The sequence below is a fragment of the Phaethon aethereus genome (assembly GCF_964289735.1).
Source record: "Phaethon aethereus genome assembly, chromosome: 3".
In the NCBI taxonomy this organism is placed as follows: Eukaryota; Metazoa; Chordata; class Aves; order Phaethontiformes; family Phaethontidae; genus Phaethon; species Phaethon aethereus.
Genome location: NC_138576.1, coordinates 19,477,210 through 19,504,272, shown reverse-complemented (window position 1 = coordinate 19,504,272; position 27,063 = coordinate 19,477,210). Strand labels below are relative to the sequence as shown.

At 41.1% G+C, this 27,063-nt stretch overlaps 1 protein-coding gene across 1 annotated transcript; it reads left to right on the top strand.

Annotated features, from left to right (window-relative positions):
• Positions 1-288: 288 nt before the first annotated feature.
• Positions 289-4,503, top strand: SOX11 (SRY-box transcription factor 11). The gene has a single exon (XM_081997175.1). It carries the CDS (start codon positions 553-555, stop codon positions 1,768-1,770), a length of 1,218 nt encoding a protein of 405 aa, XP_081853301.1. The 5' UTR covers positions 289-552; the 3' UTR covers positions 1,771-4,503.
• Positions 4,504-27,063: the final 22,560 nt, after the last annotated feature.

Below are 27,063 nucleotides of genomic sequence, written 5' to 3'. Positions count from 1 at the left end.
GCGGAGAGGCCATCCGGCGAGAGCCAGCGGCCCCCTCCCCCCACCGGCCACCCCCCGCGCAGGGGGAGTGTAAATGCGGGGCGGCTTGAGGGGGTGGGGGGGGCGCAGATAAAAGCGGTGGGCGTGTCGGTGGGCGCGGCTGAGCGCCGCCATTGGCCGGCGGCGGGAGTGATGTCACCCATATGACACGCTGATAACTAGTTGGGCGAGGAGCCGGGAGTTTCGCAGAAGGGGGAGCGCGCGCGGCGCGGCGGGGCAGGGCAGGGCGGGCGGCGGCGCGAGGCCGGGGCACGGGCAGAGCGCGGCGCCGAGCGCAGCAGCCCAGCCCAGCCGCGCCCCAGCCCGGCCCGGCCGCAGCGGGGCCGCCGGGGCCGCGGGCAGCAGCCAGCGCCCGCCGGTCAGCCCCGCGGGCTCCGCCTCGCAGCGCGGCGGCAGAGCTCGGCTCGCAAGCGAGGGGCAAGGTGCGGCGGTGGGAGGGGGCGGCGGAGAGGCTTTGTTGGCTCGGAGGGGAGCGGCGCGGCGGGAAGAGCGGCGCCTCGGCGAGACCCCGCCATGGTGCAGCAAGCGGAAAGTACGGAGGCGGAGAGCAACCTGCCCCGGGAAGCGATGGACACAGAAGAGGGCGAGTTCATGGCTTGCAGCCCGGTCGCTTTGGACGAGAGCGATCCGGACTGGTGCAAAACGGCGTCGGGGCACATAAAGAGACCGATGAACGCGTTCATGGTGTGGTCTAAGATCGAGAGGAGAAAAATCATGGAGCAGTCCCCGGACATGCACAACGCGGAGATCTCCAAGCGCCTGGGCAAGCGGTGGAAAATGCTGAAGGACAGCGAGAAGATCCCTTTCATCCGGGAGGCGGAGAGGCTGCGGCTCAAGCACATGGCCGATTACCCCGACTACAAATACCGGCCGAGGAAAAAGCCCAAAATGGACCCGTCGGCCAAGCCCAATGCCAGCCAAAGTCCGGAAAAAAACGCGCCCGCCAGCAGCGGCGGCAGCAAAAGCGCCAAGAGCTCCAGCAAGAAGTGTAGCAAGCTGAAAGCCTCCTCCGCCTCCTCGCCCCCCAAGCCGGGAGCCAAAGCCGCCCACCACGGGGACTACGCGGGGGACGAATACGTCTTCGGCACCCTGAAAGTGAGCAGCAAGACGGTCAAGTGCGTCTTCATGGACGAGGAGGAGGATGAGGAGGAGGACGAGGACGAGCTGCAGCTGCGGATCAAGCAGGAGGCGGCGGAGGAGGAGGAGGAGGACGAGGAGCCGGGGCCGCAGCAGCTGCGGCGGTACAACGTGGCCAAAGTGCCGGCGAGTCCCACCTTGAGCTCCTCGGCGGAGTCCACCGAGGGGGCGAGCCTCTACGAGGAGGTGCGGGGCGGTGCCGCGGCGGCGGGCGGCGGCAGCAGACTCTACTACAGCTTCAAGAACATCACCAAGCAGGGCCCGCCGCCGCCGCAGCAGCCGCCCGGCCTCTCCCCGGCCTCCTCCCGGTCCATCTCCACCTCGTCGGCCGGTAGCGAGGAGGCAGACGACCTGCTCTTCGACCTCAGCCTCAACTTCTCCCAGCACGGCCACCCCGCCGCCGAGCTGGGGGCGGGCGCCGCCGCCGCCGGCAACCTCTCCCTCTCGCTGGTGGACAAGGACCTGGACTCCTTCAGCGAGGGCAGCCTCGGCTCCCACTTCGAGTTTCCCGACTACTGCACCCCGGAGCTGAGCGAGATGATCGCGGGCGACTGGCTGGAGGCGAACTTCTCCGACCTGGTGTTCACGTACTGAGCGGGGGCGGCGGGCGGCGGCAGCGGCGCTGGAGCCACGCGACGCCGGTGGTGGTGGTGGTGGTGATGATTGGGAAAAAAAAAAAAAAGTCTTGTTTTCTTTAAAAAAAAAAAATCTCGAAGTTAGTTCCGAGCCCGGGAGTTGTGATTTTATTTTTTTTAATTATTTTTGTCTTTTTTTTTTTCCAATTTTTATTGCATTTGGTGATCACAACAACAACAGCAAAGGCAAATGGGACTGGGGGAAAAAAGTGATACAGAAGGCGCTGTTTGAAGCTTGTCGGTCTCTGATTGAAGTCTGGAAGATGGTCTGCAAAGAAGTCTTTTGGCAGCACAACTGTTACTCAAGGGGGTTTGTGGATTTTTTTTTTTTCCCGTGAGAGATCTTAAAGAACTGTTCTGATTTTTTTTTTTTAATTTTTTCTTTTCCGAAAGGGACCATTGCAACTTTTTTTGGAGGGAGAAAACTGATGTCTTCTATGCATCCGATTCTTAACAAAGCTGCAGGGAGCTTGAAAAAATGCAGACTGTACAAACGCTTACAAATAACTGAACTGACTTAAGATCAGAGTTTACTTTTCAGATCAAATTGTTTATGGTTTTACAAATGTGATTTCTACTTGCCAACTTTTTTTTTTTGTAACTTGTTCCCTTATACCTCCTTGATTGAATACCAGACAGCCTAGACCTCAGTACAAAAAGGTATTGAAACATTTTTGATACATAACAGACCTCAGTCTTTTTTAAAAATTAATATATTTTCAGGCGTATTTTTGTACAGTGAAAAGGGAACATTCTTGCTGTGTTTTTTCAGTAAGACTTTTCAGGCACTTCTTCCCTTTTATTTTCTTTTTTTTCCTCTGTTTTTAGCATGCAAGTTTGTTGGTACGTTACGTCCTGGTTTTAAAAGGATTAAAATTTTAAAAAAATAATCCTTGCATCTAAAGGCCTTGTGGTTTTAAAAAAAAAAAACAAACACTTTTTTTGTACAGCTATAGTTCAGATTTGTTCAATATTTGTAGGTAAAGATTTATTGAAAATGGTGATATAGACCTCAGAGCTGTTATCTTAGTTTAAAAGATTGTATATGTACTGTACTATAGTAGGACTTTATGTATCTCATACGCTGTGATATGTGGATGGGGCCCCAGATGGAAGGTATGAAACTGGATTCTCGATTTTAGCAAAAAAAAAAAAAAAAGAAAAAGGCACATAGTTAAAAAAGTTTCTCATGTTGTGCAATATAATCTAAAGTACAGACCATCTGCATATTTTGTAGCAAATGATGGCAAAAGCAGACTTGTGCACTGTCAACATCATAGCCTGTTTTTTTTTTTTTTTAAATGCTGAAAGTCTGTATCTTGACAATTTTAATAAATCAGCTGGAACTGATAGAAACTCGTATCGCTATTAGTGTCTGTAGAAGTAACGCTGGAGATGCCATGTTGTCACCCCTCGCCTGCGGAGGAGCGGTAGCTGTAGGCTGTTGTGCATGATTAGGGGGGAAGGAGAGCAAGGACTGCTGCTTTTCTTTTCCTTTTTTCACACCCACCCGCCTTTTTCCCGCCCCCCGATGTTGCTCCGCGGGGCCCCGCTGGGTGCCCGCCGCCGGCGGGGGTCACCGCCAGGCGGGGCCGGGCCGGGCGGCAGGTTGGCTGGCACCCGGTAGTTTCGGCTCTCCCGCCTTCCCACCCCTCTCCCGGCCGGCGGTGAACGAGCCCGGCTCCCCGGGGGCCGCCCCGCAGCATTCCCCCCCCCCCCCGCATCCGATCTCCCGGGAGGAGGGCTCCGGGCGGGGGGCGCGGCGGGGCCGGCTGTCCGCTGCCGCCGCGGGGGACGCGGCTCGGGCCCCCCCCCGCCCGCTTTTGCTCCCGGTGCTCACCCTCCGCCGCTGCCCTTTTTTTTTTTTTTTTTTTATTTTTTATTTTTATTCCCTCCCCTCTCCCTTTTTTGATGAGTAGCCCAGGCGAGACGTGGGGCGGAGATGCTCGCGGCAAGCGGTGCTGCATCTCCTGCGGCCCCGCTCCGGAGAGCCGCCCGCCGCCCCGGGCCGAGGCGTGGGGAAGGAAGGGAGGGTACGAGCTTCTGCTGTAGGTGAGCAGACTTTGTCAGTGTGCTTTTTTTTTTTTTTTTATTTTTTCAATTTTTTTTTTTTACCTTAGGAGCCATCGGATTTCAGTTGTGCACTCTGAAATAACTGCTGATGGCAATAAACAGACTCTCAAGGTGGAACTTTGTTTCTCAATAAGTTTACTTTTTATCTGATAGGCATTGGTAATTTTTTTTTTTTATTTTATTTTTCTCCACTAATTACTGATCCAGCTGTTTACAGGGACAATTCACTGTGCTGGTATTTTGGTGGCAACCACTGCTACAGGCTTTCAGACTTGCTGAAATGAAAATCCTGCATACACATTTGTAAGGCATAATAAAACATAACATTAAAACCTGCATGCATGTTATGTTTAATCAAAGACAACTCTTAGGCATTTAAGTGGTGAGATATCTTACTTTAGGTTAGTTAAACTGGTAGTAAAATGATTAATATAATCTGATCTCTTTCTAATAATAATAATATTAATAATAATAATAAAACACTCATGATTCTAAATAAAAGTTGTTTGGCCTAAATCTTTGCTATCAGAAAAGAGATATAGCATATCTGGGAACTCAAATTTATGTCTTGCATTGTGATAATTCTTTATGAGAAACTGTGTTTTAAAACAAACTTAATTACAAGATATCCTTGGCAATGGATAGTCCTCAATAAAACAGAGTTTCTTGAATTTTCAGTTTTTGGTCTCAAATGATTAGTGTGTTCTCCATGTAATAACTTAGAAATCAGATTGAAAACAAATGACATTTATCTCTTCTAAGGCAAAAGAATGAAAGAAAATAGATACACTGAAGTGCTCTAGCCTAGCCATTCGCTATCCTGCTATCAAAAATCCATTTTTGGGCTAGGGTGATGGAGTAAGTTGATCAGGTTCTAAGTCTTAAAACTGAGCCAAAATTCTCTTAGTAATTCTTCAAGCTATCATGAGAGTATGGGGACTTGTTTTTCCAGTCCCTTTCTTCTGATATGCATCCTTGTTTATTAAAGTGATAATAGGCAGTGTCATTAAACATTTGTGCTTTACAGATGTTCAGTGAGTTATGAACGATTATGGTCAAATATGGGCTGCATTTAGTTTGCATTGTAATAAGGTCTGTGTCTCAGCCTACAAAAGTTTTGACTCGCATATATTTTTGGAAGGTGTTTTTAAAATTACCATTTAAAATATTAGTCAAGGATAACTGATTTAAAAGGATCCAAGTATAGAGCAGTCAGGCATATTTTAAAAGAGCAACAGGTCTACTTTAGTCAAAGAATATTATACCCACTCAGAAGTATATCTTTTCTATCTTCTAGATGGGAATTACACAATACTCTATCAGAGGAACATTTTGAGTGGAGGTATATGGTGCAGGGAGACAATTTTTGTCCAGTTTAGTTTCTATCTTTTTTTTTGGAGTTTATGGTTGCATATTGCTCAAGGAAAAAATTAGGCAGTGTTCTGTTTAAGCCAATACTACACTGTTAGGGCTGAAGTTTGATTCTGTTGAATGCCTAAGCTCCTGCTGATCTCAGTGAGTAGAAAATAATCTTGTAATCATGAAAAATAGCATCTGCTAAGCTACTCTTTTTTTTTTTTTTGCTTTGTTCATATCTAATAATATTCATACCTTCTGTTTCTCTTCACTTTTATTTTTTAGTGTACATAAGGATACCTTGTTGACATGCTAGAGCAGTCCTGTTGCAGGCTTAGTATCTCCTGTGGCCTTTATTTCCCCATTCTTTGCATTTATCTCTGTACAGTACTGCTCTTAAGTGTAATAGGACTCGGTGACAGAAGGCAGAAAAATGAGCTTTTTTTTTATGTGGAAAGACAATTTACTTGGTAACACTGAGGATGTCAACTCAATGTAAAACTTAATCAAACGTGATGATTCTTTTTAATTTAAGTGAACATTTCTGTAAACTTACCATTTCCCCCCCTTTTGTTGTTTTTGTTATGTTTTTCCTCTGTTCCTTTTAAAAGCACCACAACCAAGAAATATTTTCTTCCTTTAAGTACAGATTTTACAAATGCAGTAGAAAGACTCGTTCCAAGCATCGTTTAAGTGCTACATTCACTGTTGTTCAGATGAAACTTCTTCAAGTCTATTGAACGTGATTTGCGTGCGTGCGGTCTGATCCTTCAGTCCTGCCTGTTTGAGGAAAGCGCAACTCTGTTGTTACACCAAGGTAAAACTGGTGTGGGGTCAAAGTCAGGGCCATATAATTTTTAGGTGTTTGATATTCAACACAGTTCATGAAGTTCCTTTTTACATCTTCACAATTGTTGCCTAGTAAGGCCTTAAACCTGCACTGGTTGAAAAAAAAAAATTCTCATTGAGCTCAATGGGAGTTTTTGCCTCAAGGGCTGCTGGCAGGATAGGTGTCTTCATTCCTCCTAACCTTCATTTGTAAGCATGGCCAAGAAAAAAAAAACAACAAAAACTTAATACAATGAGTTGCCTTACCTTTCCCCTACTATACAGTTGTATTCGTTTGATTTATTTCCTTTCCCCTCACCCACATCGAAGGCTGTGATTGTTTTTGTTTTTCCTTAATTTTTTTGCACACTACCTATACCAATTAACTGCCTAATTAGTTTTATCTTCTCTACATGGATGCAGTGAATTTGTAAGAGAATTTCACAAGCAAGTAGTTTTTTAGTGAGTTTAAAGTAAATAGAGTTTTAAAGACCTATTTTTATATTCAATATAAAGCACAAATGTGCAGAAAGTGTAGAATGACTTACAAAAAGGGAAACAAAAGTTCGTAATATTTCATGTATAAAAGTAATACCTTCTTTGGGTTGGGATTCTCTTAGAAAACCCAATACTTATGCCAGTGCAAAGATAGGAATATTTTAAAAACTCTTAGAAAATTGTGATTGACAGCAATTTCAAAGGAATGACTTCTGTAGATACAAGGAAACCCCTAAAGCAATATGGATAAGAAGGGGTGAATGGTTTTCAATGATGAACAACAACCTGGAAGTGTGAGAATGGAGGTTTCAATCCTTATTAATTAATCAAATTTCTTCTTTTGTGGTTAGTTACAACCGGATTTTCTGTGAAGTGCAATCTTGCAGGATGAAAAAGCGCAAGGGCACCGATCGTCTAAGACTTGCGAATACTCAGAAGCAGGTTTGCTGTAGAATTATATGCTATTAATTACGGCTTTAGATTTTGGTAATTTCCACTTCCAAGAAAATCAAGACACTGATTTACCGCTTGAAGAAATTTGATCAAATAATAATGATTAATCCAGGAACTCCCATTGTCACAATTTGTTTTTGTTTCCATCGTCCTGCTTATCTCCAAAACCAACTTGCCTCAACTCCTGGCGGAGCCGGGCAGAAGAGTTATATGCCATTGTTAGTTCATTTACAATTTGTATCTGGTTTTGCTCTTGTACATATGTTGGCGTTTTGGAGTCTTTACATAAATGCTGTGATAGTTTTTTTTTCTTCTTTCCTTTTATTTTTTTGGTGGGCTGTTTTAAAATGGAGGCCTGTTTTCCAGTGTGGGACTTTTGATGGTTACAACATTTCAATGATGTTGCATGATGGCCACAGGTGGGGGAAATTGAATGTTTTAGAGCAGTTTTTCAAGCATGACACTTTTAAAATATGTAATTTCAAAGACTTTTCAAGGCCACATGAAATTAGTTTTCATAGCCACTCCAGGTCTTGGGGGGAAAAGCTGAAAAGTACTTTTGTTTAGAAGTCTGAGTGATGGTGGGGGGGAAACCTTTTCTTGAGGTTTTTGCATGCCAGTGCACGGCCTGTTGCTGTGAGAGAGGGAAGATGGTAAGGCTGCTTGAGGCAATGCACTGGAGGACAAAATGTTTTCTAGCACTAGAAAAAGAAAATGCATGGCAAAGTTTTGTCTTCTAGTAGACTATATAGCATGCAGAGTTTAGTATGTGTCAAAACAGTGTATGACATTGCTGTATCAAAGTTGTAAAATTAAGCATTATTTATTGAAAACTATGTATTTTTTTTGTAAAAACCTGATCACCTAGAGGATTAATATCAGTGACTTGTGCTAGTGCTACAAACTTAACCAGCTTCTTTACTACAGTACTTGATATGCAGTGTTAATGCTCAGGGTTGAAACCAGTCCACTCCAATGTCTTTTTTTGCAAGAGTTTTTAAATAAAGGAACAACATAATGCAATTGTTCAAAAGACTCTAATAAAATTGTGTGATCAATCTTCCTATGTGTTTTTATGTGGATTTTTTTTTCCAGTGTTGCATTTGGTAAATGCAGTTCAGCTGTTACAGTGAATCCACTCTTCATTCTGTGGGCACCCAAAGCTTCAAGTCAGTGGGAATTTTATGTCTTTCAAAAAAACCCTCGACAGATAGTTATGGTCAAGGTAGTATGTACAGAGGGTAAGTGCTGTTCTGGGCATACCTGTGAGACACTGAAACAGAGAATAACCCAGTTAATGTCCTTTTTTTTTTTTTTCTCGTTAAGATTCTGGAGGAAACAATAAAATAATTTATGTTAAACATTTTAGATATTGCTTTAAAGTTGACCATGAAAGAATGAAATAAGATGGATTACATGCCAGCAAACCCCATTTCTCTCTGTACCTTTTTCTACAAACAATTTACCATCTAAATGTATTTCGGCATAGAAAAAAAATCATTCTGTATTAAGATTCTAGTTATGAAAATGTTTTTATGAGAACCCTGTATTCAATTCTTGGAACTATAAAAAGGTGGTTTTAATGTGTTTATGTGGTGAAAGTTTGTTGTATATTAAATATTGTTTTATAGAAATGATGGAGTTATATTGTTACAAATTCAAAATTTGCAATTAACACAAGCCATCTATTGCTGAAATTAAGCTTCTAGAGCTCTTGCCTGTAGCCATATTCCCATATTCCAAAAAGTGTACAAGGCACATCTCTCATATTTAATGTACAAACTTTTGCAAGTTTACATAGGGATGAAAATACCAACTGATAATACCTTCCTTCCCACCAGGGGGTTGTTGGTTACTCCTAATATCCAGGAAATAATAGAAAAATTCTAATTAACTTCAGCTGTAGCCAACACAAGCCTTTAGACCTGGAAAATTCTAAATTCACCAAATAAAAGGTTCCAGATAATTTTGCATGACTCTCAAGCACAGTTCTTCCCATTGTTCCTGTTCTTTCCTTATCCCAACAGGGTTAGCTGAATAGCTCCTTTCTCCGAAAAAAACACTTCTCGGATGACAAGTGATGATTTCTGTTTAACTTATCAAACCTATTGAGAATACTGAAAGCAATCTATATAATTTCAAAAGTCTGTTGTAGTAGTATTTTTTTGTGTGGATGGAGATGTGTAACTGATGTCAAGTAAGGGTTTGAATGTGACATGTCATAGTAACAATAGGACCAGAACACTGGTCATTGTAAATCAATGAAATAAAATCTTTATATACATCCATCATACCACTATCCTTTCTGTACATATCAAAAAGGTTTCAAAAAGCATTTTTAAGGTGTTTTAGAAGGTTTTAAAACAGTGCACTGACAGTATTCAATGGTGTTTTGTTTTGTTTGTGGGTTTTTGTTTGTTTTTTTTTTAATTCCTGTAGTGTTTGTTTATTCAAGTCCCATTGCATATAACCAAAAGCAAACTAGAAATCTTTTAGAACAGACTAAGGTCATCTCCATGCTATCTCAAATGTCTCTAGCTGAAGTCGTCTTTTTGGTTCCTCCTGAGTGAGGAGTGTCATTACTTCATTGGAAAGTGGAGTTTCAGTTCTGCTATATCAGGTCTTACTATTGCCAGAGGGAATTTCTGCATGATACATTGGGAATCTTTCCTATCCAGTGTTTGAAAGTGTTTTTGGATTGGTAACCCACAAGTTACCACATCTGAAAACTGTCAATGTGGAGGTATTGTGCAGCCTGGGTGTTGGCTCAATTTTATATGAAAGAAAGGGTAGGAGCACATGTTTGGGGGAAAGAAGAAAAACATTTACTTGGCATTTCAGTTTTGATTCATATGTTCTCAAGTTTGAATGTTAGGGCTAACCTTAGCAGAAATGCATGAAAACCTGGCGTGTAGATAACATAGACTCACGCAGGTACCCAAACGCATTTGCGTCATTACAGAGTTAACACAAGCACATGCGTATGCATTTCTGTTTTCATTAAAAAGCTTGCTGGCTGGACCACTCTAAATGGCTGGAATGTAGTTTCCATTAAAATCTATACTTCAAGGTCCTGAGAACTTCAGAAGAGTTTCATCTGTTGGACGTAGAAGTGTTATCCCTGGAGTTTCATAAGTTTTAAGATAATCTTTTCATAGCCTATTAAAATTTTGGTAGAATAGTAAAAAAAAAAAAAAACAAAACCACAAATATCTGCAGCTCTAGAAATGACAATTCCCATCATAGTCAGAGTAAAAGGTTCTTGGCCTTTTCCCTTGAAATCTGACATTTACATTTATTGGCATTACTCTGACATTACATAAGCTGAAGTATCTATGATCACTTTTTCTACAACTCTGTAAATTCACTTAAAAGATTATTATTATCTTCAACCGACATTGATGTATATACTTTAAAATACAAGTCTTACTTTCTAAAACTATAATGTTAACAAATACTGAAGGGTACATAGGGAATGAGGCAGGATTCATCTGCACGCAAGCACAACAGGCAGTCCAAGAAATGCATAGCAAAAAAGAAAATCTAGATCTTGGTTATAATTGTTCCATTAAGTTTCATTTTAATGTGGCATTTTGGCATTTCATATGCACAAGTAGTTTTTTTTTCTCTAAGACACCAAATATGCATAGAGTTAAAACTCTGCAATAAATTTATGTGTGCTCAGATTGCTTTTTTCAAGTCAGTACTATAACTAAGAACTTAGATTTTGTGTTTAATTGTTTGTAAAGTAGCTTACACTTGCACCTGGCCTTTTCTTGATGAGACTTCCTTTGTCTGCATAATCTCATTGTAATAATTTTCCCTAAGTCTCTGTAAAGCCTGCCTTTTATTCACCTAATTTCATTTGCCTTGTTCATTGAGTTTTAGCACTCGTACTCTGTAGAGATCAGAACCAAACTGCTCCCCTGACAGTAGCACTGCTGTGCATTGCCTTTCATTCTCTTTTAAAAGGTAGAAAAAGGGTAGAAAACCACTGAGACTGCCCACCTTCCACCCGTTTATGTCCTTGGAAACTTCCAGTACTACCTCTTTTTTTCGGCTACAGACAACCATAGCCTAAAATCAGGTTTGCTTTTCTCAGATATATGTGGTCATTTATCAGCTGTGGGTTATCAAAGCCAATAGTTCTACAGACAGAAAGATTCACCTGGAGTCAACTGCATTTATGAAAACCGCCTACTTAAATTGTTAAAACTATCCATCCTGATTTTGCCTGAAGTTGGTGTGAATTGCTCTATAAACAGAATAGTGGGGTATTAGTGTCTGTAAAAGGGGAAACAACTGGAAAAATACCCACCCCGGATAACTGCTTGTTCAAAACCTGACTCGTGAGGTAGCCATGATGACCTGAGTCTTCTCCAGCCCCAAAGAAGAGCTTTCGTGACTAGACATTTTTGCATATTTTCACTATATTAGTCAGTCAGACATAAAATATTGGTTTTTCCACAAATGTATTACATGTTGGGAAGACAAAGTAAAATGCAATTGGAAAATATTTACTATGATGCTAAAAAAATTTGAGAAGACTATGGCAATAGATTTTCAAAAATCCTTGACTTTGCTTTCCTTATGGCAATCTCCTGCACACGTATACTCCCTCCAGTCTTTTCCAGAGCATGCGTTTTGTGTGTACATGGACAGATGTCAATATCGATATATATCGCAGTCTTTCATGAACAAATATAATTAAACAAACATTACTAAAGCTGCTGTATCAGTCATGCAAAGTTGATCAACAATGCATTTTCAAACTTTATTCAAGTCCTTTTTAATAAATGTACTGACACGAGAGCATGTGTATCAGGTGATGCAGTACCTAGAAGTTAGGCACCTGGCTCCAGCTGGCCATCATCCATGGTGGATTTCCAAACTCAGCCTTCGTGCTGGGTGAGGAGCAGTCTACAGCTCGACTGTAGAAATGGGGTGTGTTTGGTGTCTCTGACACCTGACTCGGGATTTCACAACAGACATCTCTGTCCACTCAAGACCTCAAGCGAGTTCATAGTTTCATTCTGACGACAGATGACAAAGTCTTTCCACTGATATGGTATCCTGTAGGTAGTGCATTTGCTCACGAAATAGAAAGCACAGGGAAGAAATAGAAAGCACATCTAGACTAGGAAATTAAAACAGACTCAGCACATAGTCCAGGCACTGGAACTCAGCTGTCTGTATTGTTAAATTGTTAGAAAAAAATCCGTGACACGATTTTGGCTGGTGAATGCTAGCAGTCTTCCAAAAAATCACTGGAACAATTTGGAAATTAACATGGGCCAAAGATCATTCCCAATAGGCAGTTTGGATTCAGCCACTCCGTTTTGGAAAGTAAGAGAGTTTAATAGCATAGCTGTGGCCAGATCCTGCCAGCTGGCCTCAGATCTGGGGAACAGACCCTGGTCTAATTTGCTAGCATAGATGTAGCTACAGGTTATAAGCCCTACTTCTGCAGGACTTTGACCATAAAGCCCCTGCTATTTTGGAGAATACCTTAGCCTCAATCTGTGGAATAGCCTTGGAGAGAAGCTGTCACCACTGTCTACAACTGGAATGCAGAAGTCGTGAGGCCAAAGGCAAAGCGAAAAGGAATTTGCCCTAAAACCCTTTCTGTTGTATTACCGACCCGTACTGCCCCTCGCTATACACGGAGTCAGTTCTACAACTGTTGCAATCCTGTTTACATGGAGGCTCATCTTTAACAGCAGGACCACAGAATGAGACTACAGCTACAAATTTTTTAAAAGTGGGAAATTTCTTACAGAATTTGGGATGGGGAGAGTGCTCCAGCTAACAAAAATGACAACAATTTACACTGCAGTGCCTTCACTCCCAAGAATTCAAAAGCACTTTACAAATCCAGTTGGCCAATTTTGTTCTCCCCTTGTAGTCAAAACACCTACTGAAATCAATTGTAGAATCACTTCTATTGAATCTCCTCCAACTGCAGAGCTGAGTGAGAATTTTATATGTTGAACAGCTGTAGAACTGGAGCCTTGAAATTGCTATTTAAATTATACATAAGAATCATACAGTGTATGTTCTTCTAGCACTCTCAGTTAGTTTAGACAATATTTTCATAAACTGCACTCTTAGGAAAAAAAATCAACCCATCTGGACTAGATAGGAGGGAAACATTAAGTATTTTTCCTGCTTAAATATTAACATAATTTAGTAAAATTGATTTAGTGTCCCAAGAAGGGAATGCTCCCTTGATCCGCACAATGGTGTTATGGTCTAACCTCAGCGACTACCGAATCACGGAAGTCCTTACTTCAAACATGGATGACTTTTTCCTTTTTTTAATGCTAAGGCTAAGAGATGAAACTAAAGCTAGAAAGGCATCTTGTGTCTTTTGAAGGAGGATACAAGTTTCAGACTCATTGGGGTTATACTAGTATCGAAACAAAATGGTACACCTGCAGTGCACCAGATCTCAATGCCTTTTCTGATGCTCAGTGCTTTCTTGCTCCATGCATGTTCGGCCGGTGTAACGGAATTTATTCACGGAATAAATGTCATCTAAGTTTGAACTTAGACACAGACTCTCCTGTGGATAGCAGGAAAAACAGAGTAGAGTAGGCTTGACTTAGGGAAACTTAGGGGAAAAAGGAAGAAAACCAACAAAGTTAAAAGAAAGGCAAGACAGGCAGCTTGCCTACAAAGAGTTGCCCACTGAGGGCACTGCACTTTCTGGTTTTTAGCACCTGTATGAGGGCTACCTCAGCAGAAAAATTTCCAAAGTGTCCTGAACACTGAGGAGCTGCCTCTGCTGCTAGGTCCGTGGGGATCAATCCTAGTTAAATAACATTTCTGAGAAATGACCGTGCCCAGGGTGCCACCCAGCTGCCTGCTTCACATGGGGCACAGGGTGTCTCGTGGTGAGAGACTTGACCCCAAAGGGAGGACATGAAGTGGAAGTTAAAGCTTGGATTTACAAAGGCCGGGAATATGCAAGCCCACATCCAAGCTGCATTCACAGGCAACGCCTCTCCTAAACTACCGGAGGTGCTTGGAGGGCTGTGTCTCCACACTGCACTTGCGAAGAATGAGATCTTGGGCTAAGGGATATTCCTCCTGCCTGGCACCTTTTCCTTATTCACCATTTCAAGAGAAAACTTGTTATGAAAACTGATTAAAAGGAAGTGTGACCTTTTTTTGGATGCATCTTGGTACAGCTCTGTTTGATTCCCTGTGATCAGTTAACTAGCAAAAAAGTTAGAGCAGCATCAGATTTCTTCCATCATATCCAAAGAATTCAGTTAATGTGAAAATATCTTTCTCCAGTCACGCCCAGAAAGTCACTTTGTGTGAAACTGGAGACAATATCTATTGAATAATGACCTGATATTGAATGAAGATTCCCACTAGTGTAGGATTAGTAGGCTTAACCATTAGCAAGTTTCGCAAAATGCTAATAAAATATTTATTTGGCTATTACTTTTCTTGACCTATTAGTTGAGTTCACTAATGGATTCAGGCTTCCCAGACAGAAACTTATACATTTATCTGAAGCTTAGCTAGCTATTTTCCTCAGTGATGATACATGCATTTTTCTGTCACATATATTTTTACATTATAAAGTTAGGAGTGGGTATGTATAGAGATGTATATAATGTTATGAATATTAAAGAAGTAAAACACTAATCAATTTTAACTCAAATATTTTCAGGTACAGAAGATAAAGAGATATTCACCAGTTGGTGAATGGTCCAACAACCATTTGTTCAGGATATTGTATTAAAAATCAGAAACTGCTTACTGTATACCTTGTATTAGGATACTGTCCAGTCAAATCCGTACTCACTGAATAATTAGATTATTTTTTTCTCTGTCTTAAATTCTCCTCCAAGAACCTTTTAATGCATCTTGATTCTGAGAGTCTCCTCTCTGTACAAATAGCTGTCATTCATGTTAATGTCATTTTTGCATGTAAGAGAATTGGGATGTTGGAGGTGATAGATATCAAAAAGGACTTTTGATAAAAGATTCCCAGAATTCAGAATTCTTGTCCTTTGTGAAACATAAATCAGCTACTTGAGGTGCCATGTATATATTATCATAAAAGTTATTTGCAATTTAATTTATATGAACTGTGGTTTAAGGCAGACACTTGATTCCAGCTATACGTGATGCCTTGTATGTTACAGCTGCAGAAAAAAGTAATCTGAAAGTCTGAGTCTATCATAAGATTTGACAAGCCGTGAAACAGAGGGAATATCTGGTAAGGACTGGCAGGGTGGCAATGAAATAAGAAATATTTTCTGCAAGGGAAACCATAGTTTATCTGCTAAGGGCCAGGCACCAATTCCCAGCTCACAAAAGTTAGCAGGGACGGGAAATTCTCCTTGCCTCCCGAGAGGTGCTTGTAACCTGCTCAGCTGGGAGGTTAACGCGTGGGATGGATTTCCCAGCACACCACAGAGAAGTAGGTTGCCTCCAAACTACGGAAAGATGCTCTAATTGCTTTTTGTCTTCCTCCTTTCTGGTAACTTTGCAACGTGATTCAAAGATTTACGTGCTTCACATATGTAATAAATAGAATCAAAAGTAAATAAAGTAACATTAAAAATGTAACCATTGACCTCTGACTGAGAAAAGCAGACAGATATTTAACAGCCCTCCTTTCCCTCCTCTTTTCCTCCGGGAAAGTGGCAGCAGGAGAAGCTGTGGGGGTTTTTGTGATTGTTTGTCTTCTCCAGTCTTTTTGATACTAGCTTTATCTCATGCTATCACCATTTAGCCTGGGATTGATTAACCTCTCCAAAGCTAAATGTTAGCCATCAGACATGTAAAGTACGATGGGGATATGTTACAAACAAGGCTTAAGTGAATGACACAAACAGAATAGTTCGTCTGCTATCTGAAATGTCAGTAATAGAGAAAACAAACTTGAACTGGCATCTGTAATTTTCCTCTCTTTTTCTGTAAATGCATATTGTTTAATAGATACCTCAATGACAGCTGAAACAAATATGTATATGAACTATATGCACTATCTAAGGGGAATGAGAATGGTAGAAGGTGAGACACATTGCTGCCTTTTCCCTGGGGCGCAGCATGTGTAACACATGAGAAAGATGACATCACCCACAGAAGGGACTGGATTCACAGACATACTATAAATAAATCATTCAACAAAATGAAGAACCAGCAAAAGGGACAGCCAGAATCATATTCTTAAACATGTATTATTTACCCAATAACCTGGATCATCACCTACAGTCTTTCCAGTTTTGCAGGTAAGCGCAATAAGCAGTCATCTGAAAAACAAAAAAAACCCCCTTATTTATATTTCTTTCTTTAGATTTACAGCTAACGCGTACAGAACGAAGTTAAATAAATCCGACTCTATACAGTCACTTTCATATATCATTTTTATAGAACCATACATGACTATGGTTTGGGTTTGGTTGTGTTTTTTTCCCCAAATACAAGATGGAAATTCTCCCCTGATCGCAACACGTCTGGAATAACTTGTGGGGTGTACGGACTCGGTGCACAGAGGCTGAGTGTGGTGGGGCTCCAGCAGCCCAAGGGGGAGGCTTCTGTATGAGGCCACCACGTCCGAGCCCCAGGCCACAGGGCCAGCCTGGGGAAAGCAGCCTTCCCACCCCTTTAGCACTCTCCCGAGACTGGCCTCAAAAATCGTTTTGGGATTTAGATGGCTGCATCTCTTGGACTTTCCAGATTTGCGGTGGGCTTCAGACTACCTACATTCACTTGGTCCCTGCTGAGGAGGTTGAAGCGCTTTTGGTGTCGGGCAATTCGGCCCTAGTCACTGCTGGTGATAAAATCCTGCGCCGAGAAAGGAGGATCCTCCAATGCCGATGCAGGGGCCATACAACGTGCTCAGCGTTGGTCGCGGGAGCGCCGTGGAAGGAAAGCAGGTGTCTTCTGGCAGTTCAGAAAACTTAAAAAAGAGGGGTGCAGTCAGCCTACGTTAACCAGCTCACTACGTTTAGCACAAACTTACATCATTCATCTGGTTCCTTCCCGGCACGATCGCTTTTCTAAGTGAAAGACGCGTCTCCGGTGCCTTTCTCCGGCTGCAGCTCTTGAGCGGAGCCTCTGGAGATGCTCCGTGCCCGGGGCTGGGGCTGATCCCTCTCCCAGCTGCCGGAGCTGGGCCGTCAGCACCAAGCACAAGATTCATGGGGGCAGACGAAGCAAAAATACGCGCGGCGATATTTACTGTCCTGCAGTTATTTGTATAAATCATGGCAGCATCAAAGAAACGTGTCGTCCTCTTGGGGTAGAGGGTGATGAGATTCCTGTTTAAATTTAGTGCCTGGGGAAGTGCGTTCACAGCCGAGGCCTCTGAGAATGCTCTGTCTCCTTCGCAAACGAGCTTCACTGCTATTTACAGCCTCCGACCGAGTGCCAGAGACTGCAAGCTGGTAAATGTAAAGATAAATTTAGCTACGCGCTTTTCTGAATTGGGACCTTGTAGACTGCTTTTGAGTTGGTCCACAGATCCTGGTCATAGCGAAGACTGAAGTTATTAAAAGAATACATGAGTAATGAAATAAGTGGAAATTCTGTTTCCTTTTTTTTTTTTTTTTACTTTGTAGTGCACAAGGTGATACAATTATTTTTACATAGCTTCAGATCTGACTTTTCATCCTTTCTTTGCCCTATCTCTTTGCCCCTCAGCTTTCCCTTTCTACAAGACATGCATTAAAAATGTTGACCTCTATTCTCCCTATTTCTTCATTTTGGGTTTTTTTTTGAACTTTGTACATTTAAAAACCTCTTTAGCTCTGGAAAAGTGTAAAGCAACAGAAAACTGAAATTCTATATCTCTGTCTCTCTGTTACATTTTAAAAACCTTTTTCACCTTTTTGAGAAGTTATAGAGTGACAAAGTTACTGAGTTTTATTTTGCTTATTTTCTCTTTACTTTTTCCAAAGTTGAGGAAGTTTTAAAAAGTTACAGAGTGTGAGAAGGAAAATGGAAAAAGTGAGAAAATATCCCAGACCCTTTTCATTCATTCACTCACCCAGGAGAAAAAAATGAAATAAATAAAACAAAATTAAATGAAACAGGGAAAAGGGGAAAAACAAAAAATATTTTTAAAGTATCTAGACAAATAAGGGCATAATAACAGTACAAAATTTTATTTTAGGAACAAGTGGGGTTTTTTTTCACTGTAAAATGTTTAAATGAAAATATTTGTCAAGCTTTAAGTGGCCTCTGTGGTACTAGGCAATGTTCATAAGGAAATACAGATATGATCTCTCCTGCAAAGACATACTAACCTTTGGATTTGATTCCTCTCATCCAGCCCTTTCTAAATGCCTCTAATTCCACTTATAATGTACCAGTCTTTTTTTCTTTCTTTTAAGCATGGCTAGAAAAACTAAGCAGGATGATGTGCATGAGGAAGACTTGCATATAAACTTAAAAGTAATGAAAAGAAACATGAACCTGATGTATAAGATGACAAGGAGGTAAAGAATTAAATTAAAAAAAATGAAAAAAATCAGGAGAATAACAACTTTTTTTAAAGACAAGATGAAATACATGTATAACAACAAGAGCAAGACGGCAAGAGTCAGCATGAGAGGCGCAAAGCCACAGGCAAGGTTTGTAGAAAGAGACAATAGGGTCTCAGAGCTGATGCACGCTCAGGAATCAGGACATTTGGAGAGAGTCTGGCAGCAGGAGAAGGACAAAGGTACAGGGCTTGTGTGTTTGCCCTATATGTGATCTCCCTGGAGAAATCCTGGTTATATGAACTCATGTATGGCTATGATAGTGCTATGAAGGTATAAGAGCTCAATGCGAAGGCAAAGAATCCTTCCTCTAGAAGATCCCCACTAATTTTCAGAGAAAATTAAAACAAATCATGTTTTGATAGATTTCAGGGCTCACGTGACTCATAAGTATAGAAAAATAAAAGGGAATGCACCTTACCATTCACTTGGGCAGGACTCAAGGAACCATTATACAGGAAAAAAATTAACATACTTAATAACGCCCGTTCCCCAAGGCATATCACGGACAGTCATAAGTGCCCTGCAGATTTTTTTCTGTGTACCAAGAAACAGCTAGGGTGAGACACTCTGAGAATCGATGTCTTTCCTGTATGTCACACACACTTTTATCCTGTTGTTCCTTCTCTAAGTTGCATAGAGCAGAGACCAAAGTAGGTGGTTCCTGCACAGTCAGTATTGTGGCCCAGAGTGAAAAGGAAATGTCTGAGGAAAAGGGTTAGAAAGGAATGGATGAAGTCATGTGAGAAGTAGAAGATGACTGATGTGACTTTCATGCTCTTTCTGTGCTCAGAAGGATGCTCCAAGTACTGCAGCCACCAGGAAGGAGCTGGACCAGACTCTGAGCTGCCCTAACTCAGGCTGGGGTTTGGTGGGGAAGAGAGGACCACGAGAAGCACTCCCTGTTCATGGCAGTGCTCCTTTGAGTTTTGGAAGGCATGGTACGTATCTGTTAGATCAACAATTCCTAAGCTCTTTTTTTTTTTGGGCACACACCACCCTCCCCACTGCCTATCACATTTCCGTGGGTCTCATGAACCTATTGATCCTAATTGCTCACAGCTGTGACCTATAGTTTGGGAATCACTGACTTCTACAGACATAAACATTTTCCTTGTACCATACTCAAGAAAATGACCTTATCCATCTATTCTGGGATAAATTGTTGAACTAGGATAAAATTTAATTATTTTCCATGATCGTTTGTACTATACACATCTTCATATATGTTACATGCAAACAATTCTCATTCTACTTGACATATGAACAATTTTTGGATTTCTCTACTAGGTATGCCATTAATAAAAACTGTGTAAAGCTTCGGGCAAACTTAATAACAGAATTATGGTGATGAATTGTAAAGAATGATAGTGATGAATTGTAAATAATTTGGAAAAATATAATATAGAGGAAAAAGAAACTGGAAAAAGTGCTTTATAAGGAAAGAGGTGAAGAAATTTAGATATATTTAGATTGATCAAATGAGACTTAAGATGGGTACGGTAACAGATCACAATTATTTGCAAAACGGAAATACCATGACTGAAAGGAATGGTTTATTTTGGCACAAGGATTATAAGTAAGCATGACAGGATGAAACTTAACACCAGACCTGTCAACCTACCAGATGAAGGGAGCTCCACAACCACTTCTATTAAAAGCTGGGTTTGACAGAGGACTATTCTAGGAGAACATTCTCTACTGGCATGAACCATATCCAAATACATCTCTCTCTAGTTTAATTTCAGCAGTTCAAGTTGAAAAAATGTTACCGTGTTTGTGCAATATTATGTGTGTTAACATAGTACTGTATGGTAGTGTGAATGAGAGTGAATGATCTGCTTAAGAATTTTGTACGACTACTATTATTTTGAGTTTTAGCAAACTGAAGAGGGGTAACGAACCTGTCAAGGTTATCAGAAAGACAGGGAAACATTTGCTACCAATTTTTTTTAGAGCAAGGGAAGAGGTGCTGGGGGTCAGCAGGATTGCCAGTGGGATTCCCTGTGGTTTCCAGTGATCTCACAGTAGTATGTAAGCAGTATTTAAAACCTAAATGGAGTACTGGTGGATGTGAGTGGGAATGGGAAGTTCATGCTGCACTCCAGCTTCCTTAGGGCTTTGCAGCGTGAGCTGATGAAACCACACTATTGCTGTCAAAGGCCAGGTTAACATTTAATAGCCCTGTAAAACTTTAAACTTACTTTCAGAAAGTCTTAAAACATTGTTATAGCCTGGATTAAAATTCAGTGGAACTATTAGGTTTAACCACTACCTTTCATTTAAGATAACTTCAAAAAGTCATTAACCTCTGTTATAGAAGAAGGAAGCTGAAGCAGTAGAAATCTCCAAGACCAAAACATAGACAGAAAACTGTCCAAGCTGGAGGCAAACGCAAGGCGGCTCAGGAATCTGCTTTATTTGAATAGATGTGTTTGGATTTTGAAAAGCAAGAAGTGCCCAGGCTGGCGCAGGGAAGAGAGGTTGGCACAGCTTGAATGGCCGTTGCCCTGTGGCCCTCGGGGCCACACTTGCGTAGATAGGGTGTAGGGTAAGGGGTTTTAGTAGGAAGCTGGCTAGAAACCATCATGACTCTGAATGGTGAAATTTGTGTTCTGATTTGTCATGCCCGAGGAAAAAGGATTATGTGCATTTTTTCGGTAACTAATATTGTCTTCATCACTAATTTCTCTTTCTACTTAAAACAAACTGTTAAATACCAAATTTCATCTAGTGACTAAAACCACTAGTAGCGATGATAACATGATAATCCTTCCTTTCCTTTTAATCAATCTGTCCTGTTTTAGCTAAGAATTAATCTATTCCAAATTGGACATACTGTACCCAAATAAAATATCATGACAACAATTTAAACAAATATCCATAAACCAAACATAATAATAATTATAGGTGTGCTTCAGACCTCAGGTTAACCGAATAAAGAGCACACTTGTCCTTTCTTTCTTTCCTGGGACACAAAACTGCTGGTACAAAACTCCTGACACCACTGGACGAGAGAGAAAAATTTTAAATACTGACTTTCAGATTTTCACTAAAATGAATCTGATGTATGAATTTCCTCATAAGTAGGTATGGTTTCCCTAGCCATAAGAGCTAAACAACTTTGCATAGGTGCTGGGTGTTCCACACTGCTCTGTGCAGAGACAACACAACGGGGTCCTGCTCACACACCTTTTGATTCTTCTGTTCAAGGCTTCTTAGGAAAATGGGTCCTGAATGTGCAGTGTTTCTGTGACTTGCTCACATGACAGCTGGAGATGTCCTCTGGGAATTCCAGGCAAGGGCAAAGTATTTTTGTGGATCTACTTGCAACTGTTAAAAAGTTGACCTGGCTCCCCATTACTGTCCCTCACCTAAAGATGACTACCTCCACTACAACAATATTGCCATAGAGCATTTTAGTATTCCTTGTGTTATCCAGCAAAAAATCAGATGAAGTCATTTAGTATGTTACTGAAAGAGATCTCTTTCCTGCAGAGGGAATAGGCAGATATACCACAGTGGTCAGTATTTTTGACCCTCTCAGCTTGCAGTACTGACCACCATTAAAATAATTTTATTACTTGTGAAGCATACAAAACTGCTTTGGGAGCTATCAAAAGAAAACAAAAACGTAATCCCAATATGCAGAGCATATTTATTTAGGTATCTCATACTAAAGCATTATGAGTTCATGAGGCATCATTTGCATTCTTTTCAACCCCAACATTAAATTCCAGATCAAGTCCAGCGTGAAGCTTTATGTCATCTACTAACACCCACTGTAAGAGCTCATACTTTTCTCTCATTTTCTCCCAGTAATGCAGTATTCAGTATACCCTCTGTGTAGTTTTAATACCATGAATGTATCTTTGTTTGCAGATGGAGGGCACATGAAAGCTCTTAAGCTCAAGGAGGTCTCAGTCCTTACCACTGCTAATTCCACCCTGCAGCCCAACTTCCACATTCATTACAAACTGTTGTTGCCAAAAAGGGATTGAAAATTTGATTCCAAGATAATGTAATGGATGCAACAGTACATTCCTCTTCACATATGATGCTATTATCAGAAAACATGGGGACTGTATGATGGCTTTCTACAAGTGGTCATCCAATGGAGGAAATAATACATAGAAACTGCATTGATTTCATACAGACGCTCGGGGTGACCTCCTGTCTCCAGTGAGGATGGTAGTAAAACTCCCAATGGTTTGGAAGGTACCAGTATTTATTTCACCCTTATTCTTTAAACCGCTCTAATGAGTTCTTTTTGTGGAGGTCACCTCATCTTCACCTTTAAAGGATGAAGAGGTTGTTCCTATGGGTAGCATTCATCTCACTTTAGCCATTTAAAAGTTAGGGGTCTATCAAAGTGCATCATTCAGGTTGCTTCATGTGAGAAAATGGTACCTAAAGCGGATAGCCTAAATTGTCCTCCAGAGAGTGATAATGAACTCTAAGGTGACATGAGTGGATGTCTAGATATTAGATCATTAAAGAAGATGAGATGAATCCTGTCTTATATATGTCATGATTAGCTTATAATTAATATTAAAACCAAGAAAAACACAGTGAGCAATGAGATCTGTATTTTGAAATATCAAACACAAGGCTGATAAATAACTAATGATATATTAATCAAAGGAAGGGAAACTATTAGAGCTTACCCTCTCAATTCAAACTCACATATTAATCTAATCAGATAGAATTTTAACATGACTATACCCTTTACTTTGTGGAAATCTTCTTATCGTTACTCTGTATAATGACTTCTGTTTGTTGAAGACTGGTTGTCTCTGACAGACACCTTGCCATTGCATGATAAGGCAGCTGTCAATTATGCTTAAGTGTCTTATTGCTGGCGACGTATCTAAATAATATGCACAATGTGTTTCTAAAACAATCTAATGGCTCAGCTGAATTGAAGCAAGCTTGTAAGGTAAGACATGGGAATCTGACAGGCTGTCTTAATTTGTTGGACATGATATTTTGGAGTAAGGATATTTTACATTTGCATAGTTTCAAAACACAATGCCACACAGTGGATGAAAATCTGAAAATACCTATGTGTGGTAGGTACAACACGAGTGCTATGGTCATCAATAAACTTGGTAGCTACTACTTCAACAGGAGATGAAATGCCTTTGGCATTTCTACTTTTCAGTTATCTGTGAATGATTTGCATTATCTCTTCAAGTTTGGTTCTACAGAGCTTGGTTTATCTCTTTACCTCTAAATAATATTTCTGGTTGTCACTAAAAGGCTTTTCAGGTGCTTCACAGTCAGAGAACATCACCTTAGAACCCACTACCTGCCCAGTCTTTTTATAACCAAGTATAATTTCACATATATATCTTCTTTCACTTTTACGTGTTTTTTTTTTTAATGCCTCTGGATTTGTCTTCCAAGGACAGCATGAGTTTGGGATGTTATGGTGGCTCTGGTCTACAGGAACTTTTCAATCAAAAAGCCACAGAAAATGGAACATAGGTACAAATGAGACAGACAGATAGTTAGATAGATAGATAAACACACATATAGATAGTTATCAATGATATATCCTTATAAATGACATTGTTTCCTGAACTTTCATTAAGTTATAGGCTGATTTTACCACCCCTTGCATCGTAATTAATTTCCTTTATTGCCCTATGACATCTATTTGGCCTCATGAGCCATACAGCTTTAGAACTATGAAGTCTTATAATATGTAGACTTTTTCTTCCCGTTTCAGCTAGCGAAAATATACAGGGTAAATAATGGTATTGGAAAACTCATCTCACAATAGGGATGTAGAGGTAAACAACTACATTTGCAGTATATAATCTCCTCTGCAAGATTTCTAATTATTGTTATGCTTGTGTAGTCAGGAAATCATGGTCTATAAAGCAAGCCTAATTTCCTGTGGCTTGCACCTGAACACGATAAAAAGCTCTTGATCTCCTTTCCTTCTCCAGAGGCAAATCACAAAACTGTGACATTGCTGCTTAATCCTACAGTGAGTACATACTTCCACTCGTAATCCTGAAAGTTCTGCCTTGATGAATGCTTGACCAGGGTCTCTCTGGACTTTCTGTTACTGCCTTAGTATTTCTTTGTAATAAAATGAAGATATGCTATATTGATTTTTTGGTAATCTTGGTAATTGCATGCGTTTGGTAAAGGACACTGATTAATTTAGGCAAAAACTGCTTCTCCTCTTCTTCTTCAGACTTTTATGCCAGCTTGAGAGTGTGCTCGAGTTGGACAGAAAGTTAATTACTACTTCTTCCTACAACAAAGAGAAGACTATATTGATTAGATGTAGCTGTGAAAAAACTTAAGAAAAAAAAAAGCTCCAGGTTTGTCCTATATAATGGCAGCTTTAGTGCCTGTGACAGGCGCCAGATTTACGGCACTAGAGACTAAAATCCTCTCTACCCAAGGCAGGTACAGCTTTTCCCTGCCTGTCACTCAGCCATGCTCAGTGGGAGAAGCACCAGATGTGCAAAAGCATTTCATTGCTGTTTAATCCTTTGGTGCTGACATAGCGAGATTGAATCAGGGGCATCAACTTATTTCACACGGGCCAACAAATAACATTGACTTTCCAGCCTCAGTCCAACAAAGCTGCTAAGCACATACATAACTTTAGGACCGGCCATAGCCCCAAATCCATCAATTCCCAGTGCTTTAGGTCCTCGTTCACTTCTGCCCTAGAGAGGACTTGAACTATTGACTTACAGCTAAAATGTTCCATATCCTTCTGCTAATCCCCCCAGTCACTTCCTAACAAACTGCCTTTGGAGGTGTATAAACCATACCTTACACTCAACGCCTTGGCAGTATATTCATGTTTCTCAACTTCTGGCATCAAACATTATCCTGTATCAGAGGAATCACTTTTATTTTGCTGATGTTTGTCGAACTTCACATCATGACTTCAAGTCTGAAACCCTCACCTACTCTGAACAGTATTTCCTTATACATTTAATCCCGTGAAAACTCATGACTTATTCAAGTGAATTAGGTCTGCGTACTCATACCCAACCTGGAATGAATGCTTATTATTTTGCAAAAATTCGGTACCTTCAGCAAGATGTCCAATCTTATATACTAACAACTTTTCAACAGTTGAGCTACTTGTGATAAAAGAAAACGAAAAAAATATATACATATTAGTAAATATGAAGAATGAATGGAAGCACTGAAAACAGCACTAAAGTGTTGCTCTGAAAATGTTGTGACCAGAGACCAGAATCAGATTAATATACAATCATAATTGTTTTGATGCCGTAAATTACTTGAAAACTAAGTATGTATGCAAAGTAGCTAGCAGGGAGGTCTGATCCGCATCTTTGCAAGCGCTTGGCAGAAGTGAGCATTTCTTTTCAACTCGGGGCGGGGGGAGCCTCTCCAGCTGCACCCCACGTGCGGAGGGTTCCTCCTGCGTTAGAACCCCCCGCAGCAGGGGTCTGTGCCTCTGTGGCACTGAGCCTTCTGGCTGCAGCTGCCACCGACGCACGGCTGGCGGGTTTGTCCTGGGAGCGCGCTGGGCACGGAGCCATGGAGCTCTGCGTCGTGTTACACCGACACCGCTTCTCAGAGTGCCCTGTCTCAGGAGCACGGGAAGGGAAGGCGGCTACTGCAGGTCTCATGAGGACTGAAGGCTGGAAAAGGCTTGCTGGGCTATCAGGTCCTGGATCCTCGGGTTACAAATGACCTTATATATACATATTACATAAGTCTTTCCATTATTTGGTCAAATTCCATCTTAGCAGATCCTGCTACTGACAGAAATTGTTTGAGCGCTTCACTGCTCTACTGATTTTAAGTATATTTGAATTTTAACCTGAAGTTGTGTGTGCTACTGCTTTCTTGTATTGGCACCGTCTTTGAGCTGGAGCCGCTTCCCCACTGCGCATAGCCACGAGCTCTCTTCCCCTGCCACAGCCTCTTTGTCCCCAGGTTTTTGTTATAGTATATCTCTTAGAGTTGATCAGGCCTGTATGCAGCATTCCCAGCTCAGAACTGACGATACCTTCATTTGTTCAATGCACTAATTTTTCCTTAGCCGTACTAGAAATACTGGTCCTGCTAACACTGGCCTTTTTGCAAGTGCATTGCTTTGATAGTTAATAGTTATCCTGTGACTTGCTAATATACCCAGGTTTTTCTCTTCCTCAGTCATTTCTAACAAATGAGCTCTTAGCCTGTAGCAGAGGCTTTTGTTATTAGTCCGTAAGTGCATGACCTTGCATTTTGTAGTATTGAATTTCAATTACTGCAGCCTACAACGTCACGCAGTTCTTCCTGCGTGCTTCTTCCCAGCCATCCTTTAGAGTCATATTCCCTCCCAAAACTGTATCCCTAGGAAATACCAGCACCACACCAAACTCTTCTTTACCAAGGGTTAAAAAATGCACAGAAAATCAGTGCCAAGAATCCATGCCTGGGAAGAGCAGTAGAACCTCCCTGCAGTAAAATATTTTCCACCCCGTGCTTAGTTCTTATGGCAGCACTAAAACTTGGCTGGTCCCCTTTTATGCCCT

Excerpts from the sequence above, each read along its gene's own strand:
- SOX11 (XM_081997175.1), top strand. The coding sequence starts at position 553 with ATGGTGCAGCAAGCGGAAAGTACGGAGGCGGAGAGCAACCTGCCCCGG.